We start from the raw sequence: 11,749 nt of genomic DNA on the forward strand, positions 1-11,749 counted from the left end.
CTTTTTCACTCTTTGCAGCGCTTTGTGTTCTGTCAGAGTTGGTGTTCAAAATTAAAGTGTTTGCTCCCCCTGCAGGAGAAAAGTGGCGCTGCAGGAGAAAGGCCAACATTGTCAGAAGCGAGTTTGTTCCCACCGGCTTTCCGTCTCTCCACCTGCGAGGCTTATCCCGGCCTCCAAGCAACAGACAACATCTTCAGCCATCTGCCCATGCACTCCCAGCAAGCAAAGGTCCCCTGCCTGATGATACCCATCGGTGGGATCCAAATGGTACAGGCCAGACCGAGGTCCCACCCGACTACTCCCTCATCTCCAACCTCCCCCCCACTGGAGGGGCCATCGCTGTCCCGGTTTGAATCATACTGGGGCGGGACCCCCAGGACTCAAGGGCTAAGGACTCCTGGAGACGCCGGGTCGGAGCACCAGGCAGCAGGAGCCAGCCACCACGCTCCTAGCACAGAACTTACTTTTTCCAAACTCAAGTTGGAGACCACAGACTCAAAGCAATATGGCAGCTCACACAGCTCCGTCCGCCCCCACGGGTCTGCCACAGAGACCAGGGAAGGCGGCGCTAGAGACAGTCAAACTGGAGCGCCTAGCCTCGGAACAGCAGCCCCAGTAGCTTATCGTGCCATAGGAATCGCACCAGAGCGGGACGATCCGGCGTCAAGCGGTGATGCGGCGGAGGGAGACGGTCAAGAAGACACGGCCACAACAGAACAGAGCACTTAGCAGTGTCGACACCTTGATGCACCTCGCATCCAATTTTGGTTTATTGGTTGCTACACTAGTCTTGTTTTATTATTATTATTATTATTGCTTTGTTTTTTTTATATATACAAATTTCAATACTATTGTTAACTTAAATGTTTGGTCTTTGGCAATATTCAGGTTTGTTATAAAAATGCACTTTTTCTGTGTGAAAATATTGTTCCTGTAAATCTCTATAAATATATACAAATATATATATATATATATCCTGTATCTAATTAGATACTGCTAATCTCAATGTCTATTTGAATATGCGTTAAAAAAAATTATAATAAATTTGTAAATGACCAAAATATTTCATTATTATTAAAAAAAAAAGACAATTTCCTTTTAGGTTGTTCAGTATTACTCAAATTGTAGTTTCTTGTGCCTTTTCTGTCCATTTTTGTGTTATTTTTAAATGTAAACGTACACAAAGAGAAGGCTGTGAATTCAGTTTTATTATTTTTTATGTTGTTATGGAGGGTTAATATTTGGTGTTTTTTGTTCTGAGGGCCATTGCTTTATCGCCAAGGTAACTAGTCAAATCATGGGAGAACCTAAGGAGCGGCTGACGCGTGTCAAAATAAATGCACTGACGTTTTATTTTTATTACTGAATGCTTCAGATTATGTGTCTGTACAAGGGAGAATGCTCCTTATTTATTTTTATTTGATGACATTGATCCTTATTTTTATTTTTGTTATTAGGGGTGGGGAGAAAAACTTTTTTGTTACATCTGTTTGACTTCATCATGTTCTTATAACTTGAACTGGTGGTAAAGATGAGATATGAATGAATTTGGCTGGTACCAGAGGATCAAGTGCCCTGCAGATTTCACAGCAAAATTTGTAGTTGCTAAAAAAAAATAACAATAATAAAACAAAACAAGAAAATGCACTGGGCTTCAATGAGATTGTGCCTTTTTTTTATTTCTCACAGTCAATTTTGAGACACAAGTGTTTAAATACAGAAAGAAGATTGGACAGAATATTTCAAACATCTCTGATCATTTTTGCTGCAAACTTCACTTTAAAAGTTGTAAACAAAAACACAATAAAGGATCAGACAATCTGTGGACAATGTAGTGATTTGTTTCACTAAATTGTGGTTTATTAGATGGTTAGACTTATTAATCCACGGGGATTTTAAGAACAGAATATGTGGTACAGAGTGCTGTGGAAAAAAGATTTACCACTTTGTATGTTTCTGTTTTTGTCTCTTTGCCAAACCAAAATGTTTCAGTTTATACAGTGAAATCAGATTCTATGATCAGACAAAAGATAACTCGAGTAAATGTAAAAAAAAAAAAAAAAAAGAAAAAGCAGTTTTCAAATGATGATTCAATAAGATAAGTGGAAACAAAAGGCTACCCACACCAACCTGGTCATGTGTGGAAAACACGTTTATCTCCTGGTTTAACTGCAAATTGCTTTGATCTAACATTTGAGTCGTCGTTGTGCGTCTGGAGTTCCTTCGGTAGATCGACCTGTCCTGGGAAGATTCAACGTACTTCATGTTCTCTCCTTTTGTTCAAAAGGATTGTATTGTGGTTCACTCCCAAAGCTTCGGACATGGCGTTGTAACTCTTTCCTAACAGATCGATGTAAGGGATGTCAGAATCTAATCTTCAATGTCTTTGCTTTTTCAGGTCTTTGGAGGAAATTAAGCCACAAAAAAAAAAAAAATAAATAAGATTAATTAGTTAATTTTACAGAGGGTCATATATGTTTTTTTAGCCAAGCAAGTTTCTTCATTTGTTATGACTCCTGTTATCCTTTGCAAGTTAAAATTTGTCTATCTGAAATATTTAAGTGTGACAAAAGAAAGCGGGATTTGGCACAGTAAACTTCCTGCCATCCGCTGATTGGTCTGTACTCGGAGAGCCGTCTTCTGATTAGCTACTTCACATAATATGTGAAGTCTCGTTCATTTAATGTGGTTAATTGGGTATAGGACAGAGATCCGCAACCTTTTTGATAAAAACAATATTTTCTGCTCATTAATTAAATCTGGAAAATAAAGTCCAGGAGATGCAGAAACCTTCCCCCCTAAAACCTCATTAAAAACACTTTTAGGCTGACAACTATGCTAATAATTAATCATTTCTTTTTTGACAAGTTATATACTCACATTTCTCTTTCTTCTAATTTGAGAGTTTAAAAACAATAACTACAGTAATGATAGATATATTGTAGTCAATAAATAAAAGCAAGATTTTTTTATTTCAATTTGAGGGTTTTTTTGGGGGGGGAACTGCAAATAAAATGTTTTTTTTGTTTGTTTGTTTTTGCTATTTGCTGTTTTACAGACTGATGTAAAACATGAGGATCAGTATATAGACCTGAAGTCTCTAACCTGAGATTTATCTCTAGTACCTCACATATACAAGCAGGCATTATTACAGACTCACCTGACCCACATTGTTAATTAATTTCATTTCTGAGATAAACAGGTGACACATACATTACCAAAAACCAGCTTATCAAATCAGAGCCCACACCAGGTTAAATAACCTGTTAAAAAAATCCAGAGAGTTTCCGGGCCAAGTGGGTCAGCTGCCGGATCCTCTGTGAATAAGTTCCAACAAAGTTCGGGTTTTTATTGCGGATACACATTCACAGGGTCTGCTTGAGAAACATCAGCACTGTCACGCCTAAAATATCTCTTGTCATGCTGAGTCATCCAAACTCAAGTGTGCACATTGTGTTTAGCGATACGAAAATGAATCCCAGGAGTTTGAGCGAGTCACTTAACTATTAAGTTTTCACACAAAACCATCAGCCGCAGTGCTTCTGATTCGCCTACGTCACGAGGAACTGCGTTTAGCAGCGCAGTAGGGCAGAGATTATGAAAAGCTTGCACAGGCACCTTATTTAAGTTTATTGATGAGAGGTCGAAAGATGATCTGATGACCGATCAGGTCATCCAAACAAAAGTACAGTGCAAAGATCACACAGCCGAGAGGGTGAGTTAATGAGAGGTTGATGATATTTAAGAATTACAACTGTTTATTACTGGTTTATAAAGCAACTTAGATAACAACAACTCAATATTTTAACCCTTTACTGATGCTGTTTAGTGTGACTCAGATTAAGAGTGCCATGGTAATATTTTAAATTTTGCTGATCAAATCCAGTATCAATGTACATTTATATTATACAAGTCATAATTTTTTATTGCTTATTCTGCCACCATAAAGCAATCTACAGCTTTCTTCAGACAACGAATGAGTGGAAATGTTTTACATTCTAGAAACACAAAAATAGATAGTCCTATTTTTGCAGCAACCAGAATGTTATAAATGGTTATTTTTAATCTTTTTTTTTAAATTCATTTAAAAATACCAAACATTTTAGCATTTGATAGACAGAAATGAAGTTTATGCTATTTTTTTTTTTTTATCAGAATTTAGGATTACATAGAAGGGTTTTAACAAGCAACAAGTCATTAAATTGTCATTTCATATGCAATGAGAAATATATAGCAAAACTAAATTGTTTCCACTTAGCTACAGAAGTTTGATGAAGTAATATCTTCCATTTCACGTGACGGATCAAATAGCAGCATCTATTGATGCTCTCATTCTCTCAGTCTTCGGTCAGCCATGTCTCTCCATCAGTATATATGCTCAGATTCTCCATAGTAACCAACTGCTTCACTGGTCACTTAGTATTTGCAGCTTTTTCCTCTGAAGTGTTTCTGCGTTTCGACGTGTAAAATGCTGCTAGCATTCTCCTCTACTATGACTGATTATTTTGGCCTTGTTTTTCTGTTTGCCGTCGTTTATTTCCTGCACATTGCCATTGGAAGAGCTACTGGTGCCATTAACCACATCTTTCCTACAGATTATACTTGTGGTTCTCCTCTGAACTGTTTCTCTCCTGAGCCACTAATGCGGCTACGTCTCTCATTAGCTCTGCTAAAAGGTTTCATTAAACATTTTGTCTCTTCCTCACAGAAAAGAAATTCACTCTGCTTCGGGTTACAAGTTCAACTCTTCACCCATTCTCCTCAGGAAAACCCATGTGCTAATCTTTTGGGGAAAAGAGTATCATTGTGGATGTATCTGCACGTCACATCTGTACATTTATTCCCTGTGTTTCCGTGTGTGAGGGCTGGTATTTGCCTATCAGCGTGAACATGCCATGGCTGAACTGTCTCAGCAGGTCACGTGTGGGACACGACCAGGATCCCTGATCCCTGCTGGGATTAGTCGTCTTGTATGTCACCGTCTACTGTGGACGGAGGGACTGGGTTGGGTAAATGTAGTTAAATCACCTGTTATATTGAGATTGGGACTTTTCTAATTGACAGGCATTACCTCTTTTTCATTTTCTCTGTTTCAAATTGATGAGCAAATTGTTGCCCATGAAGTCAGAATATTTAGACATATTCATCTTTTTAGAGTAATAAGCAGGTGATATGCTTGGAATAGACGGATCAATAACATTTTTAACAATAAGTTACATCATCTCGATTATTTCCTGGAGAGAGGTAAAATATAATTTTATGTGACAAAATAGGCAATAACGCAATCATGAAAACACTGACATTAACGATAAAAAAAAAATAAAATGCTTTGTTGTCAATTTGTTCCCGTAAAAAATATCTTATTTTAATGAAAAGAAAAAGGAAGAAATAAAAATTTAGTCAGGATTACTGACGTGCTTAAAGTTGCATCATTAGATCTCATTCCTGAAGGGATTTTTATGCAACGCTGCTTACAGATTTCTTCTTGTTTTACTTTTGTTGTTGCGTCTCAAATCATCAAATAGTTTTTTTTTCTTGTATCAGTGAAAGATCTTTTCAATGATTTGACTTATTAATGGAAACGGAGCCCGTCTTTGTCGATTCACTACATTTGTTGTAAAACTGAATTATAATTCCTTTGCCACACCCAGTTCTTCCTGCTAGCAGACCTGTGAAATCTGGCAACATGAAGTAGAGTGAGAGACTTTTAAAACAAACTTCATAAAGGGAATTGAAACTCAAACAAATCACAGTGAGAACAATTATTCACAAATAAAGACAATGAGGAACAATCAGGAAATGTCCAACCAATCAAAAATACTCTGAGTGGATGAACCATTTATAAATGAGATTATATTTGAAATAAAAAGGGAAAAAAGAACAACATCTAAAGCACTGCAGGCCTTTCTTGCCTTGAAGTAAGTGTTAATGATTTAACATTAAGAGACAGACTGGGAAAAAATGGTTTTAAAGGCAAAAACTATTGTTGACCAACAAATGCACGCACAGTCCAGACATTTCCACTGTTTAAGCAGTGGAAATGTCTGGACTGTGCATTCTGCTACATCTGGTTAAAAACTTTCACAAACTTAAAAAAAAAATTTGTAACATTTTCGCTAAACCCAAACATGGTATTAATGTTTTTTTGATATGGAGCCAAGTTACTGTTCCAAGGTTTATATAATTTCCCTTCGTCGACTGAAGCATGTAATCACCAATACTTGATTAACTATCTTCTCACACAGGCTGCAGTTGGTTTGGAAAGTGGTTTTGTTGTTGTTTAATCAGTGGAATTTTAATTCGGAAATACTTATTCACATTCCTTCAGATTATCTTTGTCTCATAAAAAAAAAAAAACATAAAACGTCCGATAATCTGAAACTGATGAAAAGACAAAAACAGAAGAAACTTTAAGAGTGAAAACACCTTTATGAAGCATTTTATTTAGATGTTAAATCATCACGAAATCAGTTTTTACCAAAGGAGGTGATTTAGAAAATAGTTAAACATTTGTTAGGTTTATTATTGCTTTAGCTTGTGTAATGAACCCCAGCAATGTCAAGTTGATGTTGTTTACAAAAGTAACATTTATTTAGATTATGCCAAAAAAGTGCTTAAATAAAATACAACTGCAGCAGCAACATGTAATGAGCAAACTTTAATAAGATAAATATGTGTAAATCGTACCTGAAGCAACCACACATATTTTAATTGTTTTTAAGCCTAAATGTTTGAGTAATGTGAACCTCATTAGAAATGATTTCTTCAGAATCTTGTCCTCAGAAAAAAAAAAACCTAAAAAAACTAATTTGACGTTTTTCTGTTACAGAACGTCCTGCTTCTTTCCTCCAATCTCCTCCTCCACGTGCTTCCATCGGCCACGGTGCCGCCACGTGGTTTTGGGATCATATCATCACTGTACAGTAATCTCATGTTAATTTCCCCATTATTCCCCTGCCAAGATAATTCCTCAGTCAGAATCCGCCTACAGTCGTAAATGTCACTGGACAGCTGATATCTATCTGTACCACTCAGAGGCTTCAAAGCCGCAGACAATTCCTGGAATGTGATGCAGGTTTGAATGCCCAGGGGTCGAATGTGGCCGCCATAGGAGGAGGGGGCGGGGAGCTTGTGTTGTGACGTAACAGAGGAGGCAAAGTATAAAGTTCAGACAGCAGCAGTAAAACAAGCAGATCAGCAGCAGCAAGTGAGCAGACAGTAGTTTCTCCCTGCAGAGGCTCATCCACAACACATCAGCCATGCCCACTCACAGCAGCCTTCTCCTTCTGGTCACTCTGTGGGCCTCGGTTCAGGACGGTAAGTTTTCTTCTTCTTCTTCTTATAATTTATATTCAAAGCATGGTTTCATTTAGAAAATATTATAATTAAGTTTTGGTATAAATTTTGCATGACATCGTATCAATCGTAGTCCTGCTAACAATATAGATGTGTTGATGTTCATTTGCAGCGGCTCTTTTGATTTTCCAAAAAAAGCAATTTTCCCAAACCAGATTTTTTTTTTTAGAGCAAGCTTAATTGAAAGGAAAAATTCAAAACGTGTATTTTTGGTATGCTAAAAGCAATCACATTTTAAAGCACTCACAAGACATTGTGATATGACGCAGCACTTTTTTTTTTCTTTTTTTTGCAAACTCATCTTCTTTCCACCACACCTTTTACAGTAAAAGCTTTATAGCTCAAAACATGACAAATGTCGTCTCAAAATATGACTTTTAAATGACAACAACGTCTTAAAGAATCTGAAACAGATGCCACAGAATAAACAACCAAAATAACACCTAGACAGGTTTTTTTTATTTTAAATGTTGACATGTTTCAATCTCAACTCATTTCTACTTTTTATGAAATTCATACTTTTTAATCTGATTTTTTGTTTAAACATTTTTTTCAGTTCCCAAATGCATTTCTAAAATTGAACTCGAGGTAAAAATGTTAATATTCTTTTTCACAAAGTGGTTCACTGCAATATTTAGAGAAAGAAAAAGAAAAAAAAAAAGCTCTAATCCATTGAACGTTTATGGTAAAATAACTCAAAATAAAATGTAATAAAACTACCCTGCAGTGAAATGTGAATGATCTTATGGCTGTGTTTGCTGTGGTTTCGTCTGAACTCTTCAGGTTTGGGTCTCCCGGTTGTGAAACAGGCAGAACCAGAAGCCGTCGACGGCGTGCGGACTCACCGGGTGAGAACCAAGCGCTGCTCCTGCAGCGAGCTGCTGGACACCGAGTGCCACTACTTCTGTCACCTGGACATCATCTGGGTCAACACACCCAGGTGGGCGACAGAGGACACATTAAATAGACACAGCAGCTTTGTTTGTTTAATCTAGACTTCTAGACTCACAACAATGCCCTGAACTACTTGGATTCAATACCAAAACAGTTTAGTGCTTCCAACTCTGAGCCTAGAAACCTCAGACTGAGCCTCCTATCATTATTGCTGGACCATTAAACAAGGCAGCTGCAAAGTAACAGAGAACAAAGTCTGCGGAATGTTTATGTGACCCGGGTTGTCTTTCAATCCGCAGTAAGACAACGGTTTATGGCCTAGGCGGAGGCTTGCTGCGGCGCAAAAGGTCCGCCGGGCGCTGCTCCTGTGCCCGGCTCGGCGACAAGACCTGCACCGATTTCTGCCATTTCCGGTGAGTCGGGTCTCCATCCACTCATCAGCTGGAAGGAAACAGACTGCACATGTAGTGAGCAGAAAGGAGGACAGGGAGTGGTAGGGTGCAAACAGAAGCTGGTGCTATATTTAGCCAAAAAGTGCCTCACGCGTTCTACGTGTCTACAGGTGTGAGCATCAAAACAGTCCCGCTCAGGCCTGAAGGACTGGGTGCAGACTCAGAGTCTGCAAAAGGTTGATCTGGATTTGCCCCGAGGAAGCTCGTGCGTGGGAGGCTCTGAAACCTTTAGTCACATTCCCCAGAAATGACTGTACTGTACTGTACGCACCTTGAAACCAAGGAGACAGCGAGCAGAGTCATGCAGGGCCTTTGCAAAGGTTCTTCCAACATTTAAACATTTACAGATTGTTTTTTGTTTTCTTTTGGTGGGGCGGGGGGGGGGGGGTTCGTGTTGCAGCCACAAACTTCAATGTGCTTTATTGGGATCTTACATGATAGAACAGCACCAGGTAGAAAATGATGCAACATGTTTTTGAAAACCTTTAAGGTGTAGTAGGCATCCATGAGTTCCTGGAAAGTGATTGCCCTGGCTGAGTCTCAAGCCTTTTCCAGGTTTTCTTCCTCACTTCCTTTGTATTTGCCACCATCGGTCGTCAAATCGGCTCTGACCTGCTTCCCTGTCTTGGCTGAAGATAAGAATCTCTATGTCATGATGCTGCCTCACTTTCAGAGCGAGGTGCAGCGTTAGTTTTCATTCCACAAACATAACATTGTCACCGTAAACCAAAAAGTTTAATCTTCTCCTTTACATCTTCTCCTGTAAAGGAAAGATTTATGGAGTCTGGACAGAGTCGTTGTCCAGGCAACAGATTCTTCCACCTGAGCCGTGGATTTCTGCAGCTCCTTCAGAGTCAATAGGGACTTCTTGACTGCTTCCTTAAGTGATGCCAGCTTGACCACACAACATGCCAAAGTTCAATGTGTGTGATAGACTTTGTTAGGCACTGTATGCGGGGCAGATGAATTGTGATACATTGATGTTTTAAAACTCAGAAGTGATGCAGTTTTGATCAGATGACTGGACCGTTAGTCGACCTGTAAAGAGGGGAGAATTGCAGTTTGTGCTTGGCTGACATTTTTGTTTCCTTGTCTGCAGTAATGAGATCCGGTCTAAGAAGAAACCTCAGCTTGACATGCTCCACATCATGAGGTGAGATTGAGAAACCATCGATAAAAAACCCCCCAAAGAAGCAACATCTTTTCTCTCTGACCTCTCCTCTCCTCTCTTTCAGAACGGCAGCCAATAACTCGAAGCGGGAAGTAGACACGGGGCGTGCAGGCAGAGAACAGTCGTCCCAGGCTAAGAGGGAGAACGTGTGATGAACGGGGGAAGCTGGAGAAGCAGTGAGAGCGCAAGAGGAAGAAAGAGGGAGCAGAAAGCGAGCACCTGAACAAATTCCACTCCTCCAGCAGAGAGGTCGCTAAGGGATGAGTTCGATCCGGGAAGGCCGCGTGTTGTTCTGTTTGTGCCTGTAAATCGAAGGCTGGAAGTACGTGCCCGAGGTCTACAGGTACGCGTCGGAAACAAAAGTGGAGGATCATCAGAGGTGGAGATGCAACCGGGTTATTTTTAACTCCGGATGAGGGAACTGAAGCGACTGAGTCACAGGCCCTAAGAAGCAGAACGCAAGTTCGAATACAAGCATGGAAATATGGGACATGCATGGATTTTTGTTTGTTTGTTTGTTTTTAGTTCAATCTAACCAATTTATTTTATACAATTTAAAGATTAAAATCTGTTAAATCGAATGAATAAACTGATTGATTGATTGATTGATTGATTGATTGAATATAATATGTCGGTATGAATTAGCCTTTATCATACGACTGATTGCTTAAGGGAATTTATTCTTGTTTGTTTTGGTAAATCATACTTATATCTGTAAAGCGTCATTAAAAGATCAATAAAAACAAGGTTAGACACACGCACAAAAGAACTACAATTTTGTTTTCTGTGCCAAAGTAAATAAAGTAACTCATGAGAGGAGAAATTCAAAGGAACACAAAATCCTATTAGAGGAACATGTGTGATTCAATTGTGTGTCAAGCAAACACTTTTCTGGGTTCAAAAGGAGACCTTGCATGGGTGAATGGCTCAGGAATTTACCGCTTCACATCAGTAATGAGCTTACCTGCTACTCAGGGCCGTGTTATCACAGGGATCTGTGGAAAGAATGCTGCGATTTATAAGTCGGGGAAGCACAGAAATACCCTGTCACCCTGCGTTTTTCCTTGATTGCTTGCCACTGCACACAGCGCTGGTGTACCTGAATATGCAAGCGAGGCCGACGGAGGTCGGCTCAAAACAAAAACAGCCGTCTTGAACCGAGATGTTTTGTTTTTCTTGGGGGTTTTTTTTCTGACTAATCAGGCTGCAAAGACAAACAACAGCAGCTGACTGTTAAAGTGCATCTATTTTTAAGAAGTAGGTTGCCTTGCTTGACTGTATTTCAGGTCATTCTTTACATACTTGGGCTCTTCTTTGTAGAGACCCCCTGCAGCCATCCATGCTTCCCTGACAGGCCTGAACAAAGCCACAGGCAGGCTGCTTTCAGCGCAGAAAACAATTAGAGTGTTCGCACGCAGACTGTGCTTCGCAATGCTTTAAGCGGCCATGACAACGCTCTGCATCACTGGTTCGTCATCCTGAGACGACGGCGTTGAGGGGAGTCTTTCTGTGGTAACTTGCAGGTTCACGCTGTTTGTTGTGGTTTTCTTTTTCTTTTTTCTTTCTTTTTTTCTCTCAGTTGCCAAGAGCCAGTCATACTGATAACACTATCAGAAGAACTGATTGTGTTGTAAAATGTGTTATGAGGTTGAAGGAGATAAGCACATCTTTAAAAAAAAATAAATAAATGATTATCCAAAGTGACTAAACACAAGCCTCAGGAGCCAAACTCTGTCCATGGTGCTGGCACAGCAGCGACACAGAAAAGCCCTTTAAAGTTGCATGAACAGGTGGAAGCCGTCTCTTGCTTCAGCTGCTTCTGCTGACGCCGCCTGGGGGTTTTCATTACACCAATGATTTAAATTAGAAAAGACAA

At 39.4% G+C, this 11,749-nt stretch overlaps 2 protein-coding genes across 4 annotated transcripts in view; both read left to right on the forward strand.

The window, feature by feature from the left end:
• hivep3b (HIVEP zinc finger 3b) overlaps positions 1 to 1,821 on the forward strand; it is a 49,108-nt gene extending 47,287 nt beyond the window's left edge. For all 3 annotated transcript variants that reach the window (XM_015047321.1, XM_015047319.1, XM_015047322.1), the window contains one exon: positions 76 to 1,821. In XM_015047321.1, coding sequence (XP_014902807.1) covers positions 76 to 729 — 654 coding nt within the window. In that variant the 3' untranslated portion in view covers positions 730 to 1,821. The remainder of the gene's footprint in view (positions 1 to 75) is intronic.
• Positions 1,822 to 6,803: 4,982 nt separating this feature from the next.
• On the forward strand, positions 6,804 to 10,631 carry LOC106956463 (endothelin-2). The gene is made up of 5 exons (XM_015047315.1): positions 6,804 to 7,317; positions 8,140 to 8,296; positions 8,550 to 8,663; positions 9,802 to 9,855; positions 9,938 to 10,631. Exons 1-5 carry the CDS (start codon positions 7,260 to 7,262, stop codon positions 10,023 to 10,025), a joined length of 471 nt encoding a protein of 156 aa, XP_014902801.1. The 5' UTR covers positions 6,804 to 7,259; the 3' UTR covers positions 10,026 to 10,631.
• The last annotated feature ends 1,118 nt before the right edge of the window (positions 10,632 to 11,749 follow it).

Source organism: Poecilia latipinna, unplaced genomic scaffold, assembly GCF_001443285.1.
Source record: "Poecilia latipinna isolate Pla-1442-1.1 unplaced genomic scaffold, P_latipinna-1.0 Scaffold820, whole genome shotgun sequence".
NCBI classification, from domain to species: Eukaryota; Metazoa; Chordata; class Actinopteri; order Cyprinodontiformes; family Poeciliidae; genus Poecilia; species Poecilia latipinna.

What these genes read in the sequence shown, in the direction of transcription:
- LOC106956463 (XM_015047315.1), top strand. Translation starts at nt 7,260, where the DNA reads ATGCCCACTCACAGCAGCCTTCTCCTTCTGGTCACTCTGTGGGCCTCG. An exon ending in ATCTGGGTCAACACACCCAG is followed by an intron (nt 8,297 to 8,549) that starts GTGGGCGACAGA and finishes TTCAATCCGCAG; the next exon opens with TAAGACAACGGTTTATGGCC. An exon ending in GACATGCTCCACATCATGAG is followed by an intron (nt 9,856 to 9,937) that starts GTGAGATTGAGA and finishes CCTCTCTTTCAG; the next exon opens with AACGGCAGCCAATAACTCGA.